Source organism: Panthera pardus, unplaced genomic scaffold (genome assembly GCF_024362965.1).
Source record: "Panthera pardus isolate Hobbes unplaced genomic scaffold, ASM2436296v1 HiC_scaffold_17, whole genome shotgun sequence".
Taxonomy (NCBI): Eukaryota; Metazoa; Chordata; class Mammalia; order Carnivora; family Felidae; genus Panthera; species Panthera pardus.
Genome location: NW_026526732.1, coordinates 108,261,949 through 108,286,465, shown reverse-complemented (window position 1 = coordinate 108,286,465; position 24,517 = coordinate 108,261,949). Strand labels below are relative to the sequence as shown.

The 24,517-nt window shown below is 46.8% G+C and overlaps 2 protein-coding genes across 3 annotated transcripts in view; both read left to right on the top strand.

Annotated features, from left to right (window-relative positions):
• The first annotated feature begins 4,005 nt into the window (after positions 1–4,005).
• Positions 4,006–7,759, top strand: ZNF165 (zinc finger protein 165). The gene is made up of 3 exons (XM_019437085.2): positions 4,006–4,506; positions 4,792–4,927; positions 6,775–7,759. Exons 1-3 carry the CDS (start codon positions 4,096–4,098, stop codon positions 7,677–7,679), a joined length of 1,452 nt encoding a protein of 483 aa, XP_019292630.2. The 5' UTR covers positions 4,006–4,095; the 3' UTR covers positions 7,680–7,759.
• Positions 7,760–9,339: 1,580 nt separating this feature from the next.
• Positions 9,340–24,517, top strand: part of ZSCAN16 (zinc finger and SCAN domain containing 16) — a 46,303-nt gene continuing 31,125 nt past the window's right edge. Inside the window, exons 1-3 of one of the 2 annotated variants that reach the window (XM_053905361.1) lie at positions 9,340–10,694; positions 11,416–11,534; positions 23,976–24,433. In XM_053905361.1, the coding sequence (XP_053761336.1) occupies positions 24,035–24,433 (399 nt within the window). In that variant the 5' untranslated portion in view covers positions 9,340–10,694; positions 11,416–11,534; positions 23,976–24,034. Of the gene's footprint in view, positions 10,695–11,415; positions 11,535–11,667; positions 13,814–23,975; positions 24,434–24,517 lie in introns of those variants that run through there. The other variant, XR_008423129.1, reaches the window with a different exon arrangement.

Below are 24,517 nucleotides of genomic sequence, written 5' to 3'. Positions count from 1 at the left end.
ACCTTTTATTTTTCTATCACTGGTCAAGGCTCCTCTCTGCTTACAATGGCTTCATAAAGATGATTAGATCTTCAAACCTACTCGACTGAATTTTTGTTAACACCACAGATGAGAAGAGATACAAGAGAAACAGCAGCAGTAAATGTAAGTTACCATCAAAGTTCTAGTTCTCACACATTGGCCCAGGGATTCAAGAAAGTTCACATTTTTGGGGCACCTGGGTGGCTCAGTTAAGCGTCAGAATCGGCTCAGGTCATAATCTCATGGTTCAGGTCATTATCTCAGGGTTCGTGGGTTCGAGCCCCACGACCAGCTGTGTGCTGACAGGGTGCAGAGCCTCTTTGGGATTCTCTCTCTCCCTGTCTTTCTGCCCCTCCCCTATGCTCTCAAAATAAATAAACTTTAAAAATAAAAAAGAAAGTTCACATTTCTTAGGGGCACCTGGGTGGCTCAGTCAGTTGGGCATCCAACTCTTGATTTCCGCTCAAGTCATGCATGATCTTATGGTTCCTGAGTTCGAGCTCCACCTCGCGCTCTGCGCTATCAGCGTGGGGCCTACTTGGGATTCTGTCTCCCTCTCTCTGCCCCTCCCCACTCACACTCTGTCTCAAAATAATTTTTTTTTCTTTTTTTTTAAGTTCACATTTCAGGGCATGCATGAACCCGCGTGAGCCAGGGTTATCATCAGCCACCGTTTGTAAACCTGCACTCCTGAAGCCCAGGGAGGCTTCGCGAGCTTGAAGTCTGGGCGGCGCCCCTGGTGCGTGGGCTTCGCTTCCACTTCCCCCGACTTAAGTCCGCGCGAGGCCAGCGGGAGCAGCAGGGCCGCGTTTCCCGCTACAAACGGGTGCAAGGACCCCACCCCCAAGCTCTGAGAACTCGAGGACCTCCGCCAGGCCGCAGGGGAAACGGACTCAGCGCGGAGGAGACGCCGGGGCTTCTGGGAGTCGCAGTCCAAAGCCAGGCCGCCTTCTGCGCAGACTCAACGTCCCGAGGACGGAAGCTTTGAGAGACGGCGCAGCGCCGTCCTCCCACCGGAAGTGTCCGATCGGAACCATCCTGTAGGAGAGGTGAGTCCGGCTTTGAAGACCCGAGGGTCTGACCCTTTGCCCCCTGCAAGCACCCGGTCGCTACCACTGTCCCTTCGGGATTGCAGCAGTCCCGCGGCGACCTGGAGCCGGGACCGCGGAGGAATCCCGAGGAGAGGGGGAACCAGGGTCGGCGTTGGGAGGACATTGCGCCCGCCTGCCTCCGGAGGGGAGGTGGTTTCCATGGTTACCCGCGCCGCGCGTGACGTCACCGCCGCGGGCGGGGCTGGGTCATTGGCTGGAATGACCGAGCTCGGCGGCGGCCTCAGGATGGCAGCTTTCCGCCGGGAAGAGCTGCCCGGGAGCCCGCCCCGACATCTCGCGGGAGGAAGAGCGGGGACGGCCCCGCGTCCTAGTGAAGTGTATCCATACTGTGGATGTTTGTTGTTTCCCGTGTGTCCGGCAAGCAGTGGGGACCGTCAGAGGCCGTCCCGTAGGACCTCCGGGGCAGGACAGCCGCCAGCATCCGGGCGAGAATCCCTCCCCGCCCTGCTCCCGCGGCCCCTGCTGGTCCCCCTCGTCCTCCAGCCTAGCTCCAACGCCCTCCAGCCGAGCCCCCCCCTCCACGCCCCGTCCTCCAGCCGAGTGCCCAGGTCCTGCTCCTGCACACGCAGGCGCCTGCTCCTCACCGAGCTCCGACTTTCCTGGCAGTTACTCCTTCTCTCTTCTGAGACCGTCTAGAGGCTTCTCAGGCTTTCCCTCCATCGACAAATGTGAGAACTTAGAAAATAGCGCGTGGTCCTTAACCTCCTGGAGTTCCAGCCAGTTGATGAAGAGAAACAGCCAAAGCTAAAAATGATACCAGGTGATGAGTGTTGTATTCACAGGTGTTCTGTGTTAGGAACTGTAGGGGCTCAGAGCAGGGATGACAAATTGTTTATTAGAGGGAGCAGAGTTCTTAGTCACTCCAAATATTAGAGTGAGCTGGGATCGCCATCAATCTGCTGTTCATTCCCACTTCCTAAACTTTTCTCCTGCCCCTTCCTTTTGAATTTTTTTCATCTTTCATCGTCCAGTTTAAGCCCCACCAGCTCTAGGAAATATTTGCTACCCTTTGCACTTAAACACACACATGGGCTCCCTGCCCCAAAACCGTTAGGATATTTGATGCCTCTCCCATACAACTTGTTTAGTACTTCAGTTTTCAACATCTATCATCATTTCAGTGTGTGTCATGTGAAACACATCTAGTTATGTAAATGTTTTTAACCCACGTGTGTTTATTGTCATTTCTTTCCAATTGTTTTGCAAACACACACCATTTAATTCCTTATGGCTGTACATCAGAATATAGGTTTTCCAGGTATACCCATACTAACCCAGACAGCATCCCAGGATCGGTTTCTAACAAAGTTCCCACATGATGATTAGGCAATGAGCTCAGCTGGGAACTAACTCAGACTTTCTTGGAAATCATTGCTGTACAACTTCTAGCCCAGAGCTTTGCTTGTGTTCGGATTCTTAATAAAGTACATGTCAATGCAACAATCAGCAGTCAACTTGGTGAAACGTTTAGTAGAAGACCTCAAAGACTGATATGTGCATTCTGCTCTCGTAGTCTATTGCTTCACAGCTAAATTCCTGTTACTCAGTTTTTCAGTTCAGAAACCAGTCCCAGTTCAGAGACCATTCCCGTGTGCTGACTTGAGGAACTGGTATTTAATAACAAGACTCATGGAAGATGGATAAGCAAGTCATGATGCAGGCTTATTATGTTTAATTTTATTGTCCAAGATATGGACTGAGCCAGGAACTAGGAAGGTAGAGAAGGAACTGTTGGGATAAAAAAAAACCTACTTGAGACCTTTGGGGAAGGAAATAGTTAACATTGATTGAAAAGCCTGTTGACTAACTTGGATTTAAAGAAAATTTAATAAAATAAACAAAAAATAATAACGAACATAAATTTAAAAACTAAAAGACATGGTTAGCCTCTGGCTCTCAAGACAAGTTGCCCTGGGGTGCCCGGCTGGCTCAGTCGACGGAGCATGCAACTCTTGGTCTCAGGTGTGAGTTCAAGCCCTGCATTCAGTGCAGAGGTTACTTAAAATCTTAAAAGAAAGAAAAATCTGCCCTTATTATTTAACAGATTTATAAGTAATCCTAGTTCCAGATTTTGAATTGATAATTATCATTCCAAGCTTGTATTTTCCGCACGCTTGTATGAGCACAAGTGTGGCCTCTGTTTCTCTTTCCATGTTGCAGTCTATCCCAGAAATGAACAACATATTAATTAATCTCCATAAACAGTATTTTTCAGGTCTTTGTGCTCAGAAGCCTCCCTTAGCTCCCCAGTGTCTAAAAAGTAAATTCTGAATTCCGGATCTTGACATCTGAGGCTTTCTACAGGAGGGCCTTTGCCTCTGTGATATCCTTATACAAACTTGCTGAACTTTTTGCTTTCCTGCTTCCGTGATCCTACCATTAGCCACTTGTTCAGGCCATTTCCTTGCTTGTAATTTCCTATTTTTCTCTCTCCCACATCCTTTCAAACTCCTTTCCATTCTTCAGAAGTTAGTTTCTGAATTAAGCTTTCCCATCCATTACAAACGACTAGGCTCTCTTGAATCTCCCAACTTTATGAAGCACTTTGTCATTGTACTGTGCTGATGCTTTTTTGTCTTTCTGACTTACATATAATCTAATTGCATGTGGCATGTTAACATGTAGCATCAGCTTAAAGTTATAAGTTTTATGTTTATTGTTTCTACTTTAAAGTATTTTGTTTTTAAATTTAAATTTTGGCTACTGTGAGGTAGAAATCATGGGACTGTTGTACTCCACAGAGCAGGTATTTCAGTGGTTGTACATCTGCTAAATGCCCAGTACACTTCTGTATAACGGGAAATGACAATTCCTGCGATGTGATCTTTAATCTTCATAGACGGTAAGAGCTATTTTATAAATAAAAAGACACTTTTGTTTTTATTTTAGAAGAGCTCTCAAAACTAAATAAGACGCCGCACAAAGCAGAAGTGGGTTTTCTGGGAATACATTTCATCCCAGGATGACGGCAGAATCAAAGAAAACTACAGCTGAGAACCTTCAGGAGAATGCAGGACTTCTGATAGTGAAGATAGAAGAGGAAGATTTCGTCTGGAGGCAGGACACTTGCTTCCAGAGAAGTGATGCCCTCAGGCAGGAGCTCTGCCGACAGCTTTTCAGGCAGTTCTGCTACCAGGATTCCCCTGGACCCCGTGAGGCCCTGAGCCGGCTCCGGGAGCTCTGCCATCAGTGGCTGCGGCCCGAGACGCACAGCAAGGAGCAGATCCTGGAGCTGCTGGTGCTGGAGCAGTTCCTGACCATCCTGCCCGCCGAGCTCCAGGCCTGGGTGAGGGAGCACCGCCCAGAGAGTGGGGAGGAGGCAGTGACAGTACTGGAAGATCTCGAGAGAGGCGCTGATGACTCAGGAGTCCAGGTACGCAGAGGACAGGAGATCTAAGGCCTCCAGAGAGCTGGATCACACGGTGGGAGGAAAGGGTCTGAGATTGAACACCCCAATGAGACCTGCAGGGGCTCTTCCTTCAGCATTTATGTCTCCTTTCCACTCCAGCTGGTGCTGTGCCACATTTCACAGTTGAGTCGTACTTAATCCATCCTTCTGCAGTTTTGTATTCCTGTGGGAGGTTCTCTTTGTGTTTGGAAGATGTTCAGTTCCAACAGAGATTCTCTCACAAGCCCAAATATACTTTATTTTTCTCAGGTTCCAGTCCTTGCACATGGGCAAGAAATATTCAGGGGAAAGGTGGTGCCTCCTGGACCAGCACTCAGTGCCCAGTTTCAGCCAGTGGACCCCAAGTCCCTTCATGATTCTTCAGCATCCCTTGTGCTGGACTATGGTAAGGAGCAGTATTACACACATTTCATGTCACTGAAGGAGTGGGGCTGTGAATTTGCCTTCTCAGAATAGTCTCAGTCACTATAGGTGGTCTTTTCCTTTATTACCCCATGAGAAGTACAGAACTCTTTCCCTGTATGCCATTGGCCAATTAAACACACACACACATACACACACACACACACCACCCAGAATTTGGTTCCTTATCAAGCATATTAACATTCTCCCATTTGTACTTTATCCAGAATATTTCCAAAACACAGGATACTTTTATGAGTAAATTAAAGAAAAGAAAAATGAATGAGAAAATGTCAGAGAATGAGTAAAGAAACAAAAGAATAAGAGGAAGAAACGCATCAAGAGAAATAAAACATGTTAGCAGAGAAGCATATATAATGATAGAGAAGCAGATACATAATGATATACTCAGAAATGGAATATAATTCAGATGCATACAAGATCCACACTCTTATCTTTTTTATTGTACTTTTGGTCTTACAAAGCTTTCACGTTTTTATAGGAAGTTGGCCATATTTCTGGTGACCACCTCCATGGAATACTCATCACTGTTCTAAAACTCCTCTGTTTAAAAATTTTTTTAAGTTTATTTTTATTTATTTTTGAGAGAAAGAGAGCAAGTGGGGGGAGAGGTAGAGAGAGAGGGAGACAGAATCCCAGGCAGGCTCCGCACTGTCAGGGCAGAGCCTGACATGGGACTTGAACTCACAAACTGTGAAATCATGACTTGAGCCGAGATCAACAGTCTGATGCTTAACTGACCGAGCCACCCAGGCACTCCTAAAACTCATCTGTTTAAGAAGTTCATGGATTCAGTATCACTTTAGGTATGAGTGGTCTCAAAAATAAAGAGTAAATTACAGTCCATTTTTTTAAAAATACCTAAATTCTGCTTTCACGTTTGTTCTGGAAGCATTTCCATCCATCCTATCCAAAATCACAACATTTCCCCCATGCTAAGACCAGCACTGCCTAACCACCTTTCCTATCATAGCATATTCTAGACAAAACAAACCCAACAACAAAGACAAGATGCATAATACAGAGTCATAAGCACAGTATAAATTTGTGAGCCACAGGCAGGAATTGTGAGGACTAGATCACAAATGGATTCTGGAACCCAGGCGGAAGAATTCATGTAAGTTGTGGAGGAAAGAGGGTGAAAGTTTCTGAGTAAGGTATAGGAGGTGACAGGGTTTTAAGGACAGCTAATCTGGTGAGGATATTCAAAGTGATTAGCAGCTCAGAGTCAAAACAGCAGGGGGCTGTGACAATCCCCTAGATAAAAAGTAGTGATAAGGAACATGGTAGCAGAAATGTAAAGAAGGGGATGTGTTCAGGAGATCTGTAGCAGAAAGTGGTTACAGAATTGGGTTAGCCATGGAAGATGAAGAAATGGGTGGATGGATAGATGGATGGAGGTTTTCCCCTCTGCATGCATTCTACCTTCTTTTACCAGTTTTTCTCCCTTGTGCCCTTCAACCCTTTCATTTGAAAGGCCACATCTGAATCTTTAATTTTTTTAAGTTTATTTATTTTGAGAGGGAGACCACACACACACACGAGTGAGGGAAGGGCAGAGAGAGAGAATCCCAAGTAGGCTCTGCGCTGTCAGCACAGAGCCCGATGGAGGGCTCAGACTCACCAACCATGAGATCATGACCTGAGCCAAAACCAAGAGTCAGATGCTCAACCGACTGAACCACCCAGGCCCCCCTGAAAAGTCACATTTTTAGAGTAACCAAGTGAAGTACCAATATGTAATAGTGTTGAGTATTTCTTCCAACTCAGCAAATAGATGTTTACCACTTTCTCTTTGCGTTATTTTAGATAATGAGAGTGAAAACAATGGATCCATGCCAAAGTTGGACATTTATGAAAAAATGGAATCACAGAGAATTCTATCAGGAAGAATTTCAGAATTCGTGTCAGAAGGATCTGCTGAGCCTCAAGACATCTGTAAGTCTACAGACAGGTTAAAGAGGCAATGGGAAAAAGAATCAGGGGGGTCTCAGAGACCATCATCTGCTCAGGATGGAAGTTTTAGTAAAATCCTTACCCACAAAAATACACTTACAGGTGAAATAAACCATGATGGATGTGACAGAAGCTTAAACCTGAATTCAAGTGAATTTACACACCAGAAATCTCATAAACATAGTACCTATGACCAAAGTTTCAAATGGAATTCAGATTTTATTAAGCATCAAAGAATTTATGCTGGAGAAAAAATTCACCAATATGGAAAATCTCTCAAGAGCCCAAACCTTAATAAACATGCAGCAATTTTTAGTGGGGAGAAAACCCACCAGTGTAATGAATGTGGGAAAGCTTTCAGACACAGCTCAAAGCTTATTAGGCATCAGAGAATCCACACTGGAGAGAGGCCCTATGAATGTAATGAGTGTGGGAAAGGCTTTGGGGGCAGCTCAGATCTTACTAGGCACCAGAGAATTCACACTGGGGAAAGACCCTTTGAATGCAAAGAATGTGGACGAGCATTCAGCCTGAACTCACATCTCATCCTGCATCAGAGAATTCACACCAGAGAGAAACCCTATGAATGTAGTGAATGTGGGAAAACCTTCAGAGTGAGCTCACACCTCATTCGACACCTGAGAATCCACACTGGAGAGAAACCCTACGAATGCAGTGAGTGTGGGAGAGCCTTCAGTCAGAGTTCACACCTTCGTCAACACCAAAGAATTCACAAGAGGGAAAACCTGATAATGTAAAGAACTTACATTTTTATGGAAGTGCTAAAGAAAGAGCAAAACATGAAAAACATTGAATAAAAAATATTGAGTGAGACAAATGACTGAAAGACCAGTGTCTCTTTTCTCTCGTTCTGATTTGCTGTCCTGCATGTGATCTTCACTGTGTGTGTGCTTTCTGTGAAACAGGATTTGCCTCTTCCCCCACTGACTGCTAAAGTCAAACCAGAAGGGCAGAATTTGGAGGCTGATAAGTAGGTTAGTCTATGGCAGTGGGGGTGGAGGAAAAAGGGACTCTATTGGGAAGTAACCGTGATTACTGCGTGGAGGGGAGAAGATTCAGGTAAAGAGGCTGATCATCAACACTAGTTAATGATTCGCCACAAGAGGAGGTGGGCTAAGCCCTGAAGTGGAAATAGCCTGAGCAATACACAACAACGCTTTCAGAACATTCCTTTAAATAAAGGCACAACAAAACTGAATTAGTCATGCCAGGGGCACCTGGGTGGGTCAGTTGGTTAGGAGACAGTCTTCGTTTTGGCTTGGGTCATCATCTCAGTTTGTGAGTTCAAGCCCCACGTCGGGCTCTGTGATGGCAGTGTGGAGCCTGCTTGGTATTCTCTCTCTCCCTCTCTCTTTGCCCCTGCCCCACTTGTGCTTTGCTCTCTCAAAAAAAAAAAAAAAAAAAAAAAAAGGAAAGACAGTCATGCCAAACAAGAGGACCTACACAATGGTAGCGTTACAATCTGTAGACCAAAATCTGTGTCCAGAGGTCTTGCCAGGAGGTAAACCAGGAGAGCCTCCAAGGCAAGAGGCCAGAATCCAGAGATTCAAACAAGACAGGAGAGGAGAAATAAATTGGGCAGGAGCTGGGGTAGGGAAAGGTGGTCAAATTGAACTGAAACTTGAGTTTGGAGGAGACAGTAACATACCTAGGATCTTCCTGCCCCATATGCGGGGGGGGGGGGGGGGGGGGGAGGGGTCGGGGCACCTCCCTGGGGTGAATGTACCAACACTGCAGTTCTGGGCAGCTCTCTCGACAGAAAGAGGGTCTCCAGCTACGAGCAATTGTGGAAGAGGGCTGAGGGAATCCGCACTGGCTGCTCTTCTCTCCAGAAAAGACCGGGTAGAGAGAGTTGGCATCAGAGAGTGGAGACAGGAATCCAACAAGTAGGAACTCCACCAGTGATTTCAGGACACAAAGGCAAATCTGGCTAGACTTCTTTTACCTGCTTGACGAGGCACATTTTCCCTAATGGGATAAAAACGATATAAGGCTTTAACATCCCACTGCATGCATAAGAGCTTTATGTGAAAACTCTAGCAAACCACGTCCTTTGTAGAATTATGATAATCTAATGTACAAAATCTTCCACGAATAAATAGGCTTCATAACAAATGACTTAGCATTTGTTTCTCAATTACCTTGAATTAGAAATGTCCTGATGGGATCTCAGTAACCCAATACCTGTACTGGGGGTGTTTTGTTTTGACTACTGAACGCAGAGTTTCTTTTCTGCAGGTGCTGTGTAGCGCAGCCCACGGCGTGACAAGCGCCGTACCTCTTCCCCGCTCCGGGCTGGAGGAAACGGAGCCGGGGAGCGTCCTGCCCCAAAGCTCCCGGCGTGCGGGAACCGGGGCGCAAACACGCGCGCCGTTGCGGGGCTCGGTCTCAGCCCCTAACCTTGATCACGTGACTGGCAGTATCACCACGGGACGGGGCACCCGAAGCTTTAAAGTAGGAGACAGGGGCGCGAGCATCTTCAACCTTCCCGAAGGACAACGACCACAAGCCCCTCAAATTCGCGGCGCCGCCCCTCGGGGCCGCGCGAGGCCACCACCGAGAGGATCGTGTCCCAGAGAGGCCGAGAGGGGGGCTTCGACCCTCGGGGCCGCGCGAGGTTTCCTCCGGCCGCGCGAAGCCACCACCGAGAGGAGCGTCTCCCAGAGAGGCCGGAAGCCGGCGGCTTCCGCCCTCGGTGGCTACGCCGCTTCCGGCCGGGTGGGGTGGTGGCGGTGAGGCCGGTGCGCTCCCCGAGGGCCGGCCCGGCGGCCCCGGCTGATGTCCGCAGCGCCCGGGTCTCACGTCTCTCCGGCTGCTGCCGAGGTTTAGGAACGGAGTTCCGAGATGAAGGCGGCGGCGCCGGAAGACGCCGGTTTGGGAGCAGCAGGTGCGCCGCCCCGGCAGGCCCGGGAGGGAGCGAGGACGCCCTCTGCCGGTGTCGCCTCCCCTCTGGCGCCGGCTGTGCGAGGCTGCGGCTCCCGGGGCGGCCCCGGAGCGTGTCCTCACGGGCACTCACCCGCGCTCGGTGTGGTCGTTTTCTGGTCGTGACCTGAAGTCGCACCCGCGCATTTGCTTGAACTGGAAGAGCCCAGCGTGCTCGGTTTGCTATTTTCATTTCAGTCCGTCTGTCGTCAAGCTTCACGTTCTCTCCGCATTACAGGTTTGACGTCAGAATTCACCGGCATCGCCCGTTTTCCTTCGGAATTCGTATTTCCGTGCTTCACTCGGTGGGTTTCCAGATGATGGGTCAGCTTTAACCCCAGTAAAGCCTTCAGCAGCCTTTCGCATTTGTGTACGCTAATGACGCGTCTTGGCTCAGGAGTAGCCCGAAAAACACCCCCAAAGCCAGTCTCCCCGAAGCAGAGCCTACCACATACTCCAGCCTGTGCCCTAATACGTGTTGACTCGGTGACAGCCCGCAGTGGCTGCAGCCTTGGCTCCCGACCCTGAAAGAGCAGGAGCGCGCTTGGAGCCAAGAATGTGTGCTGTGCCGGAAGAACCCCCAACAACCAGGACGTAGCCACTGCTGCTCCTGACTTTGGGCGTTTCTGTTACCTGGGGACGCCTGCGCCCTGGGAGGCCTCCGCCCCAACTCTAGGGCCTCTGGCGGCAGTGGCGGATGTCCCGCCGAGGAGCAGATCCTGACCATCGTGCCCGCGGAGCTCCAGGCCCGGGTGTTAGAGCATCAGCCAGAGAGCAGGGCGGAGGCGGCGATCCCGTGGGGGCTTTGCAGAGGGAGCTCCACGAAACAGGTCGGCAGGCGTGATTAAATAAATGAATAGTCAGCCAGGGAGACAAGCATCCGTACAGCCATGGGAGCAGGGTTGCGGAGCTTCAGGCTCCACTCGACCAGGCTACATGTACTGGTGCTTGCGTTACCTACCTTGATCCTTTATGGTTTCTTCCTTTCTTTTTCTTTTTCTTTCTTTCTTCTTTCTTTCTTTCTTTCTTTCTTTCTTTCCTTCTTTCTTTCTTTCTTTCTTCCTTTCTTTCTCCCTTTCTTCTTTCTTTCTCCCTTTCTTTCTTTCTTCCTTTCTTTCTTTCTTTCTTGATCCTTTCTGGTTTCTTTCTTTCTTCTTTCTTCCTTCCTTCCTTCCTTCCTTCCTTCCTTCCTTCCTTCCTTCCTTTCAACATTTATTCATTTTTTCAAGACAGCCCGAGTGGGTAGGGCATGGGGACACAGAATCCGAAGCAGGCTCCAGGCTGGTCAGCACAGAGCTCCACAAGAGGACTCAAATGCACGAACCGGGGAGATCATGACCTGAGCCAAAGTTGGGACTCAACCAACTGAGCCACCCAGGCCCCTGATCTTTTCTGGCTTCTTACTTCTTGAAGGTGGAACAGACTGTGTGTGCATTTTGCTCTATTCTGTGCCTAGAGAGTTGTTCCCTGAGGTGTCTTTATAATCAGGTATTAATTCTGGTTCACTCATTGAGTCTTTCACAAACCCAACCATATCTTAATTGTTTCCAGGTTGTAGCCAGGACAGGTGGAATAGGAGTGTGTTCGGAATTTCCTCACCAGGCAGCACAGAAGCCACCAGCTATTCTAGGCCAAGAAGCATGTAGCCTTCCAGGCCATTCGTGAACAAGGTAAGCGTCAGGATCCATCTTGAAAGAGGGTGGCTGAAAGCTGTGCCAGCTATCTAGGTGGAAAAGCATTCGGAACACCTGAAACAGAAACACGGTGCTGAATCCAACTGAGTATCTGTCCTCTCAAGTACAGCATTCCAGCTTGGGCAGCACTAGCAGAGGACATGATACGGAATAACATAACGCTGTCGTCCCTATTATCTGACTCGTGAGGAAGCTGCACAGCATTCCTAACCTCACTGAACAACCTTTTCAGACAGCTCTCATAAAGTTTATCTTTACGTAAAGCTATTTATGTTTTCATCATATGTAATCATAGCCTAACCTCCACTGTACATTTAGTACTTACTCTGTAAAGCAGAACTCACTCTTTTGTATTAAAATGACCTTTTCTGAATTTCCCAGGACCTTTGAAGCCATTTTGTACCTCTTTTCTGTTTCCTGTGATGGCAGCTACATCATCTGCCTCATCTTTCAGACTCATCAAACTCTGTTTGTTTGGTTTTTCCCTTGGTCCCTGCTGTCTTTAGTTTAAAAAGATTCTAAAATATCTTAGATTTCTCTTTTTAGTATTATCTCCTTATTGGCCCTGTTCCCTCTAGTACATTTGAATTTATCGTGACCATCAATTAAAAACAAATTTTTCAGGGCACCTAGGTGGCTCAGTTGGTAAAGTGTCCAAATTCAGCTCAGGTCATGATCTCACAGTTTGTGAGTTCAAGCCCTGCATTGGGCTCTGCACAGTGAGGGGATTCTCTGTCACTTTCTCTCTGCCCCTCCGCTGCTTGTGTGCACCTGCTCCCCCCACCCTGCCAATAAGTAAATAAACTTTAAAGAAAAAAAGAAAACAAATTATTTTTCTTTGTCACTTTCAACTGCGATCCCCAAACTTACTGCTTATTTTCATCATCATCTACTTTTGACACCCATTGTTACTCTCATTATTCAATCCAACTCTCTTTGATTGTTGCTCTATTTGTCTCTTTCCTTGCCACTTCATCCCATAATTCTGTACCTACAGAATGGGAGAAAATATTAAAACGCAGATGGGGTGCCTGGCTGACTCAGTTGGTAGAGCATGTGACTGTTGATCTCAGGGTCTTAAGTTCAAGCCCCACATTGGGCACAGAGCCTACCTTAAAAAATAAAACACAGGCAGAGGAGGCAAACATACATTTTTCCAAAGAAGACATACAGATGACCAAGAGATACAAATTATCAGAGAATTGCAAGTCAAAACCACAATGGGATGTTACCTCATGCCAGTGAGAATGACTGGTGTCAAAAGGACAAGAAAAAAAAAAAAAAGACAAGAAATAAAAAGTGTTGGTGAGGATGTGGAGAAAAGAGAATCCTCATGCACTGTTGGAGGGAATGTAAATTGGCGCAGTCACTCTGGAAAACAGTATGGAAGTTCCTCAAAAAATTAAAAATAGAACTATCCAGCAATTGCACTACTAGTTATTTATCTCCATACAAGGGTCTGACATTGGGAAAAATTGCCATGTCAAGAGGAAAAGACCTTGAAGCTTTTCTCATGCTTCTTTCCGTAGCGTCCTTTTCCAAACATATTATCTGTTGAAAGAGACCTGAATTCTTAATGAAATTGCCTGAATATATAGCCCATTATTAGAGCTTCTTATGCACAGGGGTAGTCTGAGATGTTACCAGAGCTGAACTCACCTGAAAAGCTCTCCCACATTTATTACATTCATAGGGTTTCTCTAATACTGAATAAGGCCAGTGCTTGCACTGGAAGCTTTCTCACATTCTTTACATTTCTTTTCAACATTTTTTTTTTTTTTTTTTTTTGAGAGACAGAGCATGAGCGGGGGAGGGGCAGAGAGAGAGAAGGAGACACAGAATCTGAAGCAGGCTCCAGGCTCTGAGCTGTCAGTACTGAGCCCAACGTGGGGCTCAAATTCACGAACTGCAAGATGATGACCTGAGCCAAAACCAACTGAACTACCCAGGCACCCGTCTTTACATTTCTTTTTAAGTTCATTTATTTTTGAGAGAGAGAGTGATCGGGGAGGGGCAAAGAGAGAAAGAGAGAGAGAATCCCAAGCAGGCTCCACGCTGTCAGCACAAAGCCCAACACAGGGATCAAACTCAGAAACCTTGAGATCATGACCTAAGCCGAAATCCAGAGTTGAATGCTGAACGGACTGAGCCACCCACATGCCCTACATATTTTACATTTATAGGGCTTCACTCTAGCATGGATTTTCAAGTGACCACCAAGATGAAAGCATTGAATAAAGGTTTTCTCCCACTTACTGCAGTGATACAGTTTCTTCCCCAAGTGGGTTCTCTGATGTTCAGAAAGGGGGGAAAGCTGAATAAAGGCTTTCTCACACTCAGCATAGTTACAAGGTTTTTGTCCTGTGTTCCAGGAGAAATTTCTCCTACATTTATCACCTGTATGTTGGAAGACTTCTTCACAACTACCTTCCCTGTAAGTCTCCCCATGGAGTCTCCTAGATATGCAATGCTTGCTTCAAAGGTGTGATACCTATGCAGTCACACAGGGCCCTAGCACTCAGAAGGGTCCTACTTCCGGAAAGTCCTTAGCTTGGTTTAATATGCTATGTTGTCACAGTCTTGAGATTCTAAATTTTATCTTTGAACTCATGTTCTATAAGTAAAGCAGAACAATAATGCATACACCTACGCAGAGCGTATGTCTTGCCTTCCCATTCAGGTGTAGCGTTTGTAATCCCCCAAGAACGCAAAATTCCAGTGGACCCATGATTCATGGGAGTTAGTGAGATTCAAAGTAACTACGAAGGGGGGCAGAATAGGCTGCCCCAAAGTGCGCCACTTGGCATGTGGATTTTTTTGAGCCAAAGGCAATCAAGACCCAGAAGACCAGGAAAATCATTTACCTCTCCATTAACTACCTAAGATAATTTAGATAGGGGGCCTGTACCAGAAAAGGAGCTATTACTAGACATAACTTTTTCATCTGAAAGACTTAACTGCATGCCATGGCAAACATCTGATTACCAACATCTGCTCTTAGTGCCCTGTGAATTACCCTCCTACCCTTTGAAGCCCCAGGTCCCTGGCCCATTCCTTGACTCGGAATGGCACATAAACCTCAATTGCCCAGGGGGTCTCATCTTTGGGATTCCTACATGCACATAATTAAGTTTTTCTCCTGTTTGTCTATCTTATGTCAATTTAATTATTAGACTAGCCAAAGAACGTCTGTAGAAGGAGCGAAACTTTGCCCCTACATTTACAAAGTAAGCTGTTACATGTGCAGCTGAGTAGCTGGGGTGCTGACAGACAGGTGAGACCATACTTTCTTGCTGGAACCATAATTTGTTTATAATTCAGAATGCTGGCAAATGGCAGGGTCTAAGAAACAGGAACAAGAAACCCCACCACGTTCTTATTTGTGTTACTTCCCTGGGCTAGGCAGCCACTTACTAGAAATGATGGCAGGAAGCAAAAGGGAAGACAGCAACCCGATGACCCTTTCTTTTTCTTCCTCCTTACTCATCAAAAGCTAACAGTAGAGGGATCCCTGGGGGGCTCAGTCAGTTAAGCCTCCAACTTCAGCTCAGGTCATAATCTCACGGTTTGTGAGTTTGAGCCCCACACTGGGCTCTTTGCTGACAGCTCAGAGCCTGGAACCTGCTTCAGATTCTGTGCCTTCTCTCTCTGCCCCTCGCCCACTCACACTCTGTGTCTCTCAAAAATAAACAAACAAACAAACAAAGCTAAAGGTAGAGTTCTGATAGAATGTGTACCTGTAAGGAAGCGAGGAGTCACCTTTGTACGGTGTTACTACAGATCTGAAATACATATGCACATAGGAGCTACAAGATATTAATTGTGTGTGATTTGATAATTCCAGATGCTTTTATACTTGCATTTAAAACTGGCATTGTACTGGGGTGGGGGTGGAGGGGCCTGGCTGGCCCTGTTGGTAGAGCACGGGACTTTTTTTTAAGTAATCTCTACCCCCAATGTGGGGCTCGAACCCACGACCCTGAGATCAAGAGTCACATGCTCTACTGACTGAACCAGCTAGGTGCCCCACATCTCTTAATCTTGGGGTCATTGAGTTTAAGCCCCATGTTGGCCATGGAGCCAAAATGAAATGAGATGAAATGAAATGAAAATTTAAAAACTAAATAAAACTGACATTGTACAATATTAAGGTGAACAGCAAAACTCAAAATTTTAATTTTTATTTACTTAAAATAATATTAAATTAAAAAAAAAACACAACTGGTGAGTTACAAGACAGCAGATGGTGAAAGACAAAAAGGTTTTATATTTAATATCTTTAACAATATGTTTTTCCTGCTTTTTGAACAGGGGGCCTCACATTTTCATTTTGCACTAGCCCTGCAGATTATTTAGCTGGTACTGCCTATGTGGATGTATTTCTCTAAATATTTGCTTCTTTAGAGCAAACTTCTTATTGGTACTATTTCTGTCACCTAAAGTAAAAAGATTGCACAGACAGAACTTATTATCTGAGAGAGACACCTAAGGGAAAGAGCAAAGGATGATTTAATCATGTCCCAGACTGGGTACCATGGGTTAACCTAAATCAAGCACAGGTAACTGGGTCAGTTGATGGGAGATAACACACAGCAGAGATCCAGGACACAGATGAGAACAACAGATTTTTGGCAGTAATGACAGTAAAATTATGAGAGCATTAAAGAGTTATACCATATATAAAGCACTTTTGAAACATATCTTCATTTCACCTCATAATTCATTCCTCTAAGGTAGATCTTATTTTCGTCCCTCATTTAGAGGTGAAGAAACAGAAGTTCATAGAGGTTAAGAAACTCACCTGTAGTGATTTAGAATATAACCACAAATTCTTTGGCACAACTCCATCTAAAAGATGGAGCCTAATTTCCCTCCCCTTGAGTCTTGACTGAATCTAGTGACATACGTCCAAAAAAATCAGAATATGGTGGAAGTGGCGGTATGAAACTAGATCATAGGAGGCACTGCAGCCTCCTTGGACTTTCTCTTAGATCACTCATTTTGGGAGAAACCAGCTGCCATACTGTGAGGACACTCGGGCAACCCCGTGGAGAGGTCCACATGTTAAAGAACTGAGACATCCTGCCAATAGTCATGTGAGGGAAGCAACTTGAAAGCAAATCCTTAGATTTCTTCAGATAACTGCAGCCCAGCCAACATCTTGACCGCTACCTCTTTTTTTTTTTAATGTTTATTTATTTTTGAGAGAAAAGGTGAGTGGGTAAGAGAGAGGGAGACAGAGGATCCCAGGATCCAAAGCGGGCTCCATGCTGACAGCAGTGAGCCCCGTGCAGGGCTCAGACTCACGAACCATGAGATCACAACCTGAGCCAAAGTCAGACGCTCAACCAACTGAGCCATCTAGGCACCTTTTGAGAATACCCTTCGAGAATCCTCACCTCTTAAGAATACCCTGAACCAGAACATTCTGCTAAGCCCCTTCAAATTCCTGACCCACAGAAATCAGGGGTTTGTGTTAAGATGGTACATTTTGGGGTAATTTGTTACATAGCAATAAACGTGGAGAGGAAATGACCACACTAGGAATCTTTACAGAAAGAATAAAGAGCATTGTCTGCTGGTGCATTGTCCCTAAAATGTCTGCTAAGTCACAGACCCCAGTACCAGATATTCTGACCCCAAATCCTATTTCTTTACTAGATTATTCTACCCATTATAAGGATGAGAAAAGAATGAGAAGAGAATCAAAGGAAAATGTGGAATTGGAAGTTGAATGAACACAAATAGGAGAGAATTAATGAGACCTATGAGGTGTTAGAGTAAATCCGTCACCAAGAATCAGTGAAACATTATTAGAGGGACTGAGGAGGGAGAGACCATGAACTGGAAAAAGTGGGGACAACAGCCATTGATAATCACATGCTCCAATAGGGTCACCTAGGTGGCTCAGTTGGTTAAGCATCTGGCTCTTGGTTTTGGCTCAGGTTGTGATCTCAAGGTTCATGAGTTGAAGAGCCACATTGGGCTCCACACTGACAGTGTAGAGCCTGCTAGGGATTCTGTCTCCCTCTCTGTCCCTCCCTTACTCATGCTAGCGCACACATGCTCTCGCTCGCTCTCTCTCTCTCTCTCTCTCTCTCTCAAAATAAATAAACTTTAAAGAACTTACCAAACTCAACACCCGAAAAACCTAGTCCAGTGAGGAAATGGGCAGAAGACATGAATAGACAATTTCCCAAAGAAGACATCCAGATGGCCAACTGACACATGAAAAAATGCTCAACATCACCCATCATCAGGGAAATACAAATCAAAACCAAAATGAGATATCACCTCACACCCATCAGAATGGCTAAAATTAACAACTCAGGAAACAATAGGTGTTGGTGAGGATGTGGAGAAAGGGGAACCCTTTTGCACTATTGGTAGGAATGCAAACTGGTACAGCCACCCTGGAAAACAGAATGGAGGTTCCTCAAAAGATTAAAACTAGAACTACCCTACGACCCAGCAGTTGTACTATAGTTATTTATCCAAAGGATACAGGAGTGCTGGTTCAGAGGGAAACATGCACCCCAATGTTTATAGCAGCATTATCAACAATAGCCAAATTATGGAAAGAGCCCAAATGCCCATCAACTGATGAATGGATAAAGAAGATGTGGTGTATATATATACACAATGGAATACTACCAGGCGATTAAAAAGAATGAAGTCTTGCATTTGCAACAACGTGGATGGAGCTAGAGGGTATTCTACGCGAAATAAGAGAAAGACAAATATCATGATTTCACTCGTGGAGTCTGAGAAACACAACAGATGAACATAGGAGAAGGGAAGGAAAAATAAGATAAAAACAGAAGAAGGCAAACCATAAGAGACTCTTAAATACAGAGAACAAACAGGATTGCTGGAGGAAGAGGGTTGGGGGATGGGTTAAATGGGTGATGGGCATTAAGGAGGGCATTTTTTTTTTTTAATTTTTTTTTTCAACGTTTTTTATTTATTTTTGGGACAGAGAGAGACAGAGCATGAACGGGTGAGGGGCAGAGAGAGAGGGAGACACAGAATCGGAAGGAGGGCATTTTTGGGGTGAGCACTGGGTGTCAGATGTAAGAGATGAATCACTGACTTCTATTCCTGAAGGCAAGACTACACTGTACGTTAACTAACTTGAATTTAAATTTAAAAAAATCAATAAATAAATTTTTAAAATAATAATATGCTCCAATAGAAATCTGAGAAAAGCAGAATGAACAGTTAAATAAAAACCAGGGGAAAGTTTCATTCAGTACGGAAGATGGTGCCGAAACAAGCCATGGTCAGAGTTTTTACCAAGGGGGATAGAGCCAGATCTACAGTGATTTGGGAATGTACTAAATACAGGAGATCCTCAACATTTCAAGTCAGCACAAGGGACTTCAAGCATCCATGTCTCCATTTCTCATTTAACAGAGTCACAAATACCTTAACACTGGAGTGTGAGAAGTTATTAAGCCAGTGAGAGAGTCCAGTTTCCACATTTCAATAAGCTATTACTATTCTCTGCTGATTCAATAAGTCTCATTAAGGCTGAGGAGTTTACTTAAGTGTTTCAGTTACATTTTAGTAAGTTTTATGGAGGACATACACAGATCACTCAATTTTCTAAGTTCTTGCTCCCTAGATGATTCTCCTTCCCTGTTCTAAGGCCCACCCACTGTCCATTTAAAGTTCAATGACTCCCATGAAACCTTCACTGACCACCCCAGGCCAGAATAAAAGTATCCATTGTTTTACTTCCTGACTACACCTTTGACAAATAAAAAATGGGTGTCAGAAGTACTCTGGAGAGATGCTCTGGCCAAAGGTGAATTCTGCTCTTATCCCTTTCTGGTAGCACACTGAATCTCTGAGATTCGTGGCATAGTTGGCTTTCCATAAGCCAGAGTTGGAAACTCTAAGACTTGTGGTCCACTATTCTCTTTAAAAGACATTTCATGTCTAAGGCAATAAGGTAGGACCTGGAGAAAATTGGATCCAGTTGAGCTTGTGAGGGAACCACACTGGGAATTGGAAATAGAACTTCAGAAAATACATCACAAGTAGTGTAACCAAGGGACACAGAACAGCAGACCCAGGAACCTGAAGCCCAAGTACAGGAAAGCAGATAGCAAAGAGTAAGAGACAGACTTGGAACCACAGAGGTTTTAGCTCAGTAATGATCTACTCATTCCAGTTTTGCACCCTTGTGCACCTCAACTGTCCTACCCAGATTATAGCTCTTTTCTTATCCGGTGTCTAGAACGTCAAACTCCTTCCCTAAAACTTCCTAGTACACCCATTTCCTCCACATTGTGGATGCTTCTTGTGCACACAGGCTTGGAGCTCTTTGGACAGGATGGTCAAGAACTACTTAAGCAGCAGCACCTTTAGAATCTGCTCCTTAATGTGTATCTTGAACCACAGCCACTAACAGCAAAGTTCCTGGAGTTGACTCAGGGGCCCAGGCATTCATTTCCCACTAACATTACTACCTAGCGCACTGGCAAAAGTTCTGGTCAATAGACTTACTCCATTGTTGCCAGGATTCTTGCACCCTAGTCTGGCCCCCTTCTTTTATTAATAGGGGTTAGTTGGCTTTTGGAGACTGTATCTTAGGGGTCAAGGTTACTAACCCCTTTAACTCCTTAGCCATCATGATCTTGAATGGATCTGTGGTTCAGAAATATTCTTCTGAATCTTTTGGGAGAATTCCTAATGCAGAGAAAACTTAACATTTCCCAGATACAATTGTCACATACCCTAGTTTTGTATAAGACTTCATTACAACACCACAAAATAAAATCTTGTTCTCAGGCTTAGGTAATGCTTTTGTAAAGCTATACAGATAGCTTTTCCTACCTTTTCCCTCCACAATGTCCTCAAATTTTTCAGGCTTTAATATCAACCAACCAACTAAAAACCTATTTGTTAAGCATCTGCATACAAACTCAGCAGATAATAAAAAGGAAGATTAAGATATATCCCTGTCATCTAGATGCTGATAATCTTCCGGAAATAATACTTCTGCCCCAGGAAGAGAAAGTCTTTGGTGAGGACAGACTGGGTACCGGATAAGAAAGAGAACAGAATTTAAAAGGAAGAAAGCAAAATCAAATCCCAGCTAACAGTTCTCTGTCTTGCAGCAACTGGCTCAGGCACAGAGGATTTAGAATTGCTGAGAGAGAAAGCCAGAGGAGATGTGCTTTCCTTCTCTAACCTCTTTCCCCACCAGGGCAGGTGCTCATTCTCACACATCTCAAGCTCTGGAATACCCTCAACACCAGCCCCCCTGTTAATGCCATCAGTCTTCAGTTCAATCATAACCATGTTTTCAATATATCTCAGTTCTTACAAGGGCGACTGCTTTGTCACAGATCATCTATGTTTGCCTGCTCAACACTGAAGTCCTATTCATTTGTTCCCTTTTAGGCAGGTTCTCTGCTAGTCCTTTAGCAAAAGCACCTAGGTGCTTCTCTGCCTCCCACTCCACCCACCAACTTAACCTCCAAAGTGGAAGCTTTTTGTATTAGCTGCAGCCCAACATCTGTTAAATTTTTCCAGTACCCTGTTTTCTGCCTGGGATTCCGATTTTCTTAACCCTTTTGTAGTGTCTGTGTCATTCATTCTCTGTACCAGTCACCCAGGGGTTAAAACCCCTGGAACAAATGAACTCCCCTTCTGCAGAAGCTCAGTAACACAAAAATGAGCATAGCCTCAAGGAGCTCACTGCCTAGAACAGGGCAGTAAGGATTCTTACCTAGAGGTAAGAAATTCAGTTCCTAAGCGATTTTTACTGCAGTCCGTATAAAAACGTCAAGTTACTAAGAGTTGTAATAGCAATGCGGTATGAAGTACTATCACCTCCAGTTTGTAGAGGCAGTGAGTTTAGTTTAACTAATAGTTGGAGAACTCGGGATTCCGACCCCCTACCAGAAGCTGTTGAGCACTGGGCCGACCAAGCTTGGGCCGAGAGCCCTCGTGTAACCCTGTCTTCCTGGCACATAACTGGTACTGAGCAGCTCGCAGCAACACTACACCGTCTGGGCATTCAGTTCTACCCAACACACTTCAAAGGGCCCTGTAGCGGTTTTATCTTGAAATGTCAGTACGTACAGTAAGTCCAGAAATCACGTCTCTTTAACGCGAGCACAGGGGTCTCCGGCTGTGCGGCACCGAGCGCGGCCACACGGTAGGGAACCCAGCGCGGAGCGGAGTCCCTCGCGTGCAGGCCACACCGGGAGGCTCGAGCAGGTCCCCACGCCGCGAGCAAGACGCACGACAGCGCTCCGCACGCTGAGGAAGCCCCTCAGCTTCCCCTCCGACGGCCGTCCTGCTGCTGAGCCAAGTGTCTGCCTGGGAGGTGTGTCAACGTTCACAGCACTCGGCTCGGAGAGCAGAGGACGCGGCCGGGGAGGCAGGCTCCTGGGAGGGCGAGGCGGCGGCGCTCGATCCCCTTAACACCGGGAGGGTCACGAAGCAAATTCCCACAGGCCCCAACCTCCCGGGCGGGCTGCCGGCTCCCCGCCCCTGCAAGTGCCTGAGGGCCGCGCCCTGCCTCCAGGATCCACTCCGTCACCTCCCGGCGCCCCGCCCCTTCATGCACCGGCACCTCACGTCCCGCCCCCTCGCGCCCCGACGCCCCGCCCCTCACGTCCCGGCGCCCCGCCCCTCATGCCCCGAAGCCCCGCCCCCTCACGTCCCGGCCCCGCAACATCCCGGCTCGCCTGCTCCCATCCTGAGCGTCGGGAGTGGTCGCCACCGCCGCAGGCGTGCGCGGACGGTCGGGGCCGCCGGAAGCGACGCCGGCCGGGTGGGATTCGCGGGCGCACATCTCCGGCGGCACGGCCGCCTTCCCCCGGCCCGGTTAAGGCTCGCGTCCGGAGAGCGCCGTACCGCGACCGGGGACTCCCAGGTCGGCAAGGGGGGGTAGGGAAGAGTCCCCCTGCCCGGCAGGGTCTGTGAGGACCACCCTGGCCTGAGGGGACCGCTGCGGTTGCTCGTGGACGCGGGGCCGGCGGGGCCGGGCGGCCGGGTGACGGGAAAGGTGTTTGCGGTCCGGCTGCTCAGCTCCCCGCGGGATCTTCCTCTTCGGAAGGTGTCAACTCCTAGAAGTCCCTGTGTCCTTTATTCTGAATGATCCCTACAACGGAGAACCCCCTAAATCCCTCGTTAGGGCGGGGGAGGTGGGAAGGGTGTAAAGGATGCCCAGTGGGGCAGGTGTTCGGCAGGCGACAGACGGCCTCCTTGTGGGCCTGAGCCCTGTGCCCAGAGAGCGGGGCGGGGCTGCGCGGGGCGGGGCTCCCGAGAGGACCCGCTCCCCGCCGGGACTGCGGCCCTCACCGAGGACTCACCGGGGGCCAGGCTCCGAGTTACTGCCGGCCGTACGCGCTCCAAACCACCCTACCCACGTTGTCCTGTTACCGGGCCCTGGTTGTGTAAGATGTTAACCAGGGGAAGCTGGGTGAAGGTGCAGGACTTTTCTGTTCCATTTTTGGAAATTTTCTTTAAAGGTATTCCAAAGTAATACGTTTAAAAAAAGGTAAGATATGTTTACAGAGGGCGAAATACAGGTTTAGAGAGGTTAAGCCATACGCATAAGAGAACACGACAGGATTCAAGCCCAGGTCCTTCACCACTGCCCACCGTGCCCGTGAATTAGTCCACATTCACTTAAACGCACAGGCCCTGCCACCACGTGGAAAACAAACCATCTGCACCCACACAGCCTACTGCCTGCATTAAGGTGATTTTACTATTCATTTGTCTTCACTAGATGTGACACTTCATTCCGCTGTCTTTATCAACATGACATTACTATTCCAGGAAATTCTTGCCCTATAAGATAAAGTCGCAAAAAATAGTATTTACTTCAAGAAATGACCCCTCAAAAAATCCACTTAAATGAGTATCAGACTCTCAGCTTTCAATGGATAAGATCCAGACTTTTTGAAACCTTCAACTCAAAACTTTCACCTCTAAACTGTCGTGTCATGATCCTTGCCCAATCTTTATCCTGCCTCAAGAAATGTGCCTTACACTCCCGAAACCTCATAAAAATCCTGACTTTGCCTTCCTCCCTGGGAGATTTACTAAGACTCTGCCAAGGTAGTGCTAGCACTCATAGCAATAAATTCAGTTTGGTATTATCAATTATTTTGGCGTTATTTTTGGAAAGCAGAGATCCAACAATATTCTCAGTATTATCAAAAATGCTGTTTGACAAACATTCCTTATGTTTGGAAAAAGGTTTGAATTATTTTAAACATATTTTTTCAATTCTCTTTAATTTTGGGTGGAGCCTTCTTTGTCTTCTGAACAGAAACTTTAGACTTAGTGAGTCATGTATTTAATCAATGAGCGTGCGCGCGTGTGTGTGTGTGCATGTGTGTCTATGTGTGTCTCTCTTCTTAACAGTGGTTTTTGTAACCTCAGGAGTGTGTCCTCAAAGGTAACACACTTGTTGCCCCCCGCCTCTGACTATCGGAGCTGGAATGGCTGGAGTACTCCTTCCACGGCCTCCTGAGGAGTCAGAGGGACTCTTCGGAGGAAACAACAAAAAATGGCCTGCCAAGGTTCAGGCGACTGGCCCACAGTGGAGCAGCCCAAACCACCAGGAGGTATTCCGCCAGCGCTTCCGACAGTTCTGCTACAAGGAGACCCCTGGGCCCCGTGAGGCCTTGAGCCAGCTCTGGGTGTTCTGCTGTGAGTGGTTAAGGCCTGAGATACGCACCAAGGAGCAGATGTTGGACTTGGTGGTGCTGGAGCAGTTCCTGACCATCCTGCCCGAGGAGCTCCAGGCCTGGGTGCGGGAGCATCACCCGGAGAGCGGGGAGCAGGCCGTGGCCGTGCTGGAGGATCTGGAGAAGGAACTGGATGAACCAGGCCAGCAGGTAGAAAAAGGGCCTGTGCTCAGTGCGGGGATGGTTGGGCGCGGGCATCAGGCTGATCCTTTGTGGGCTCTTGGGATCATGTAC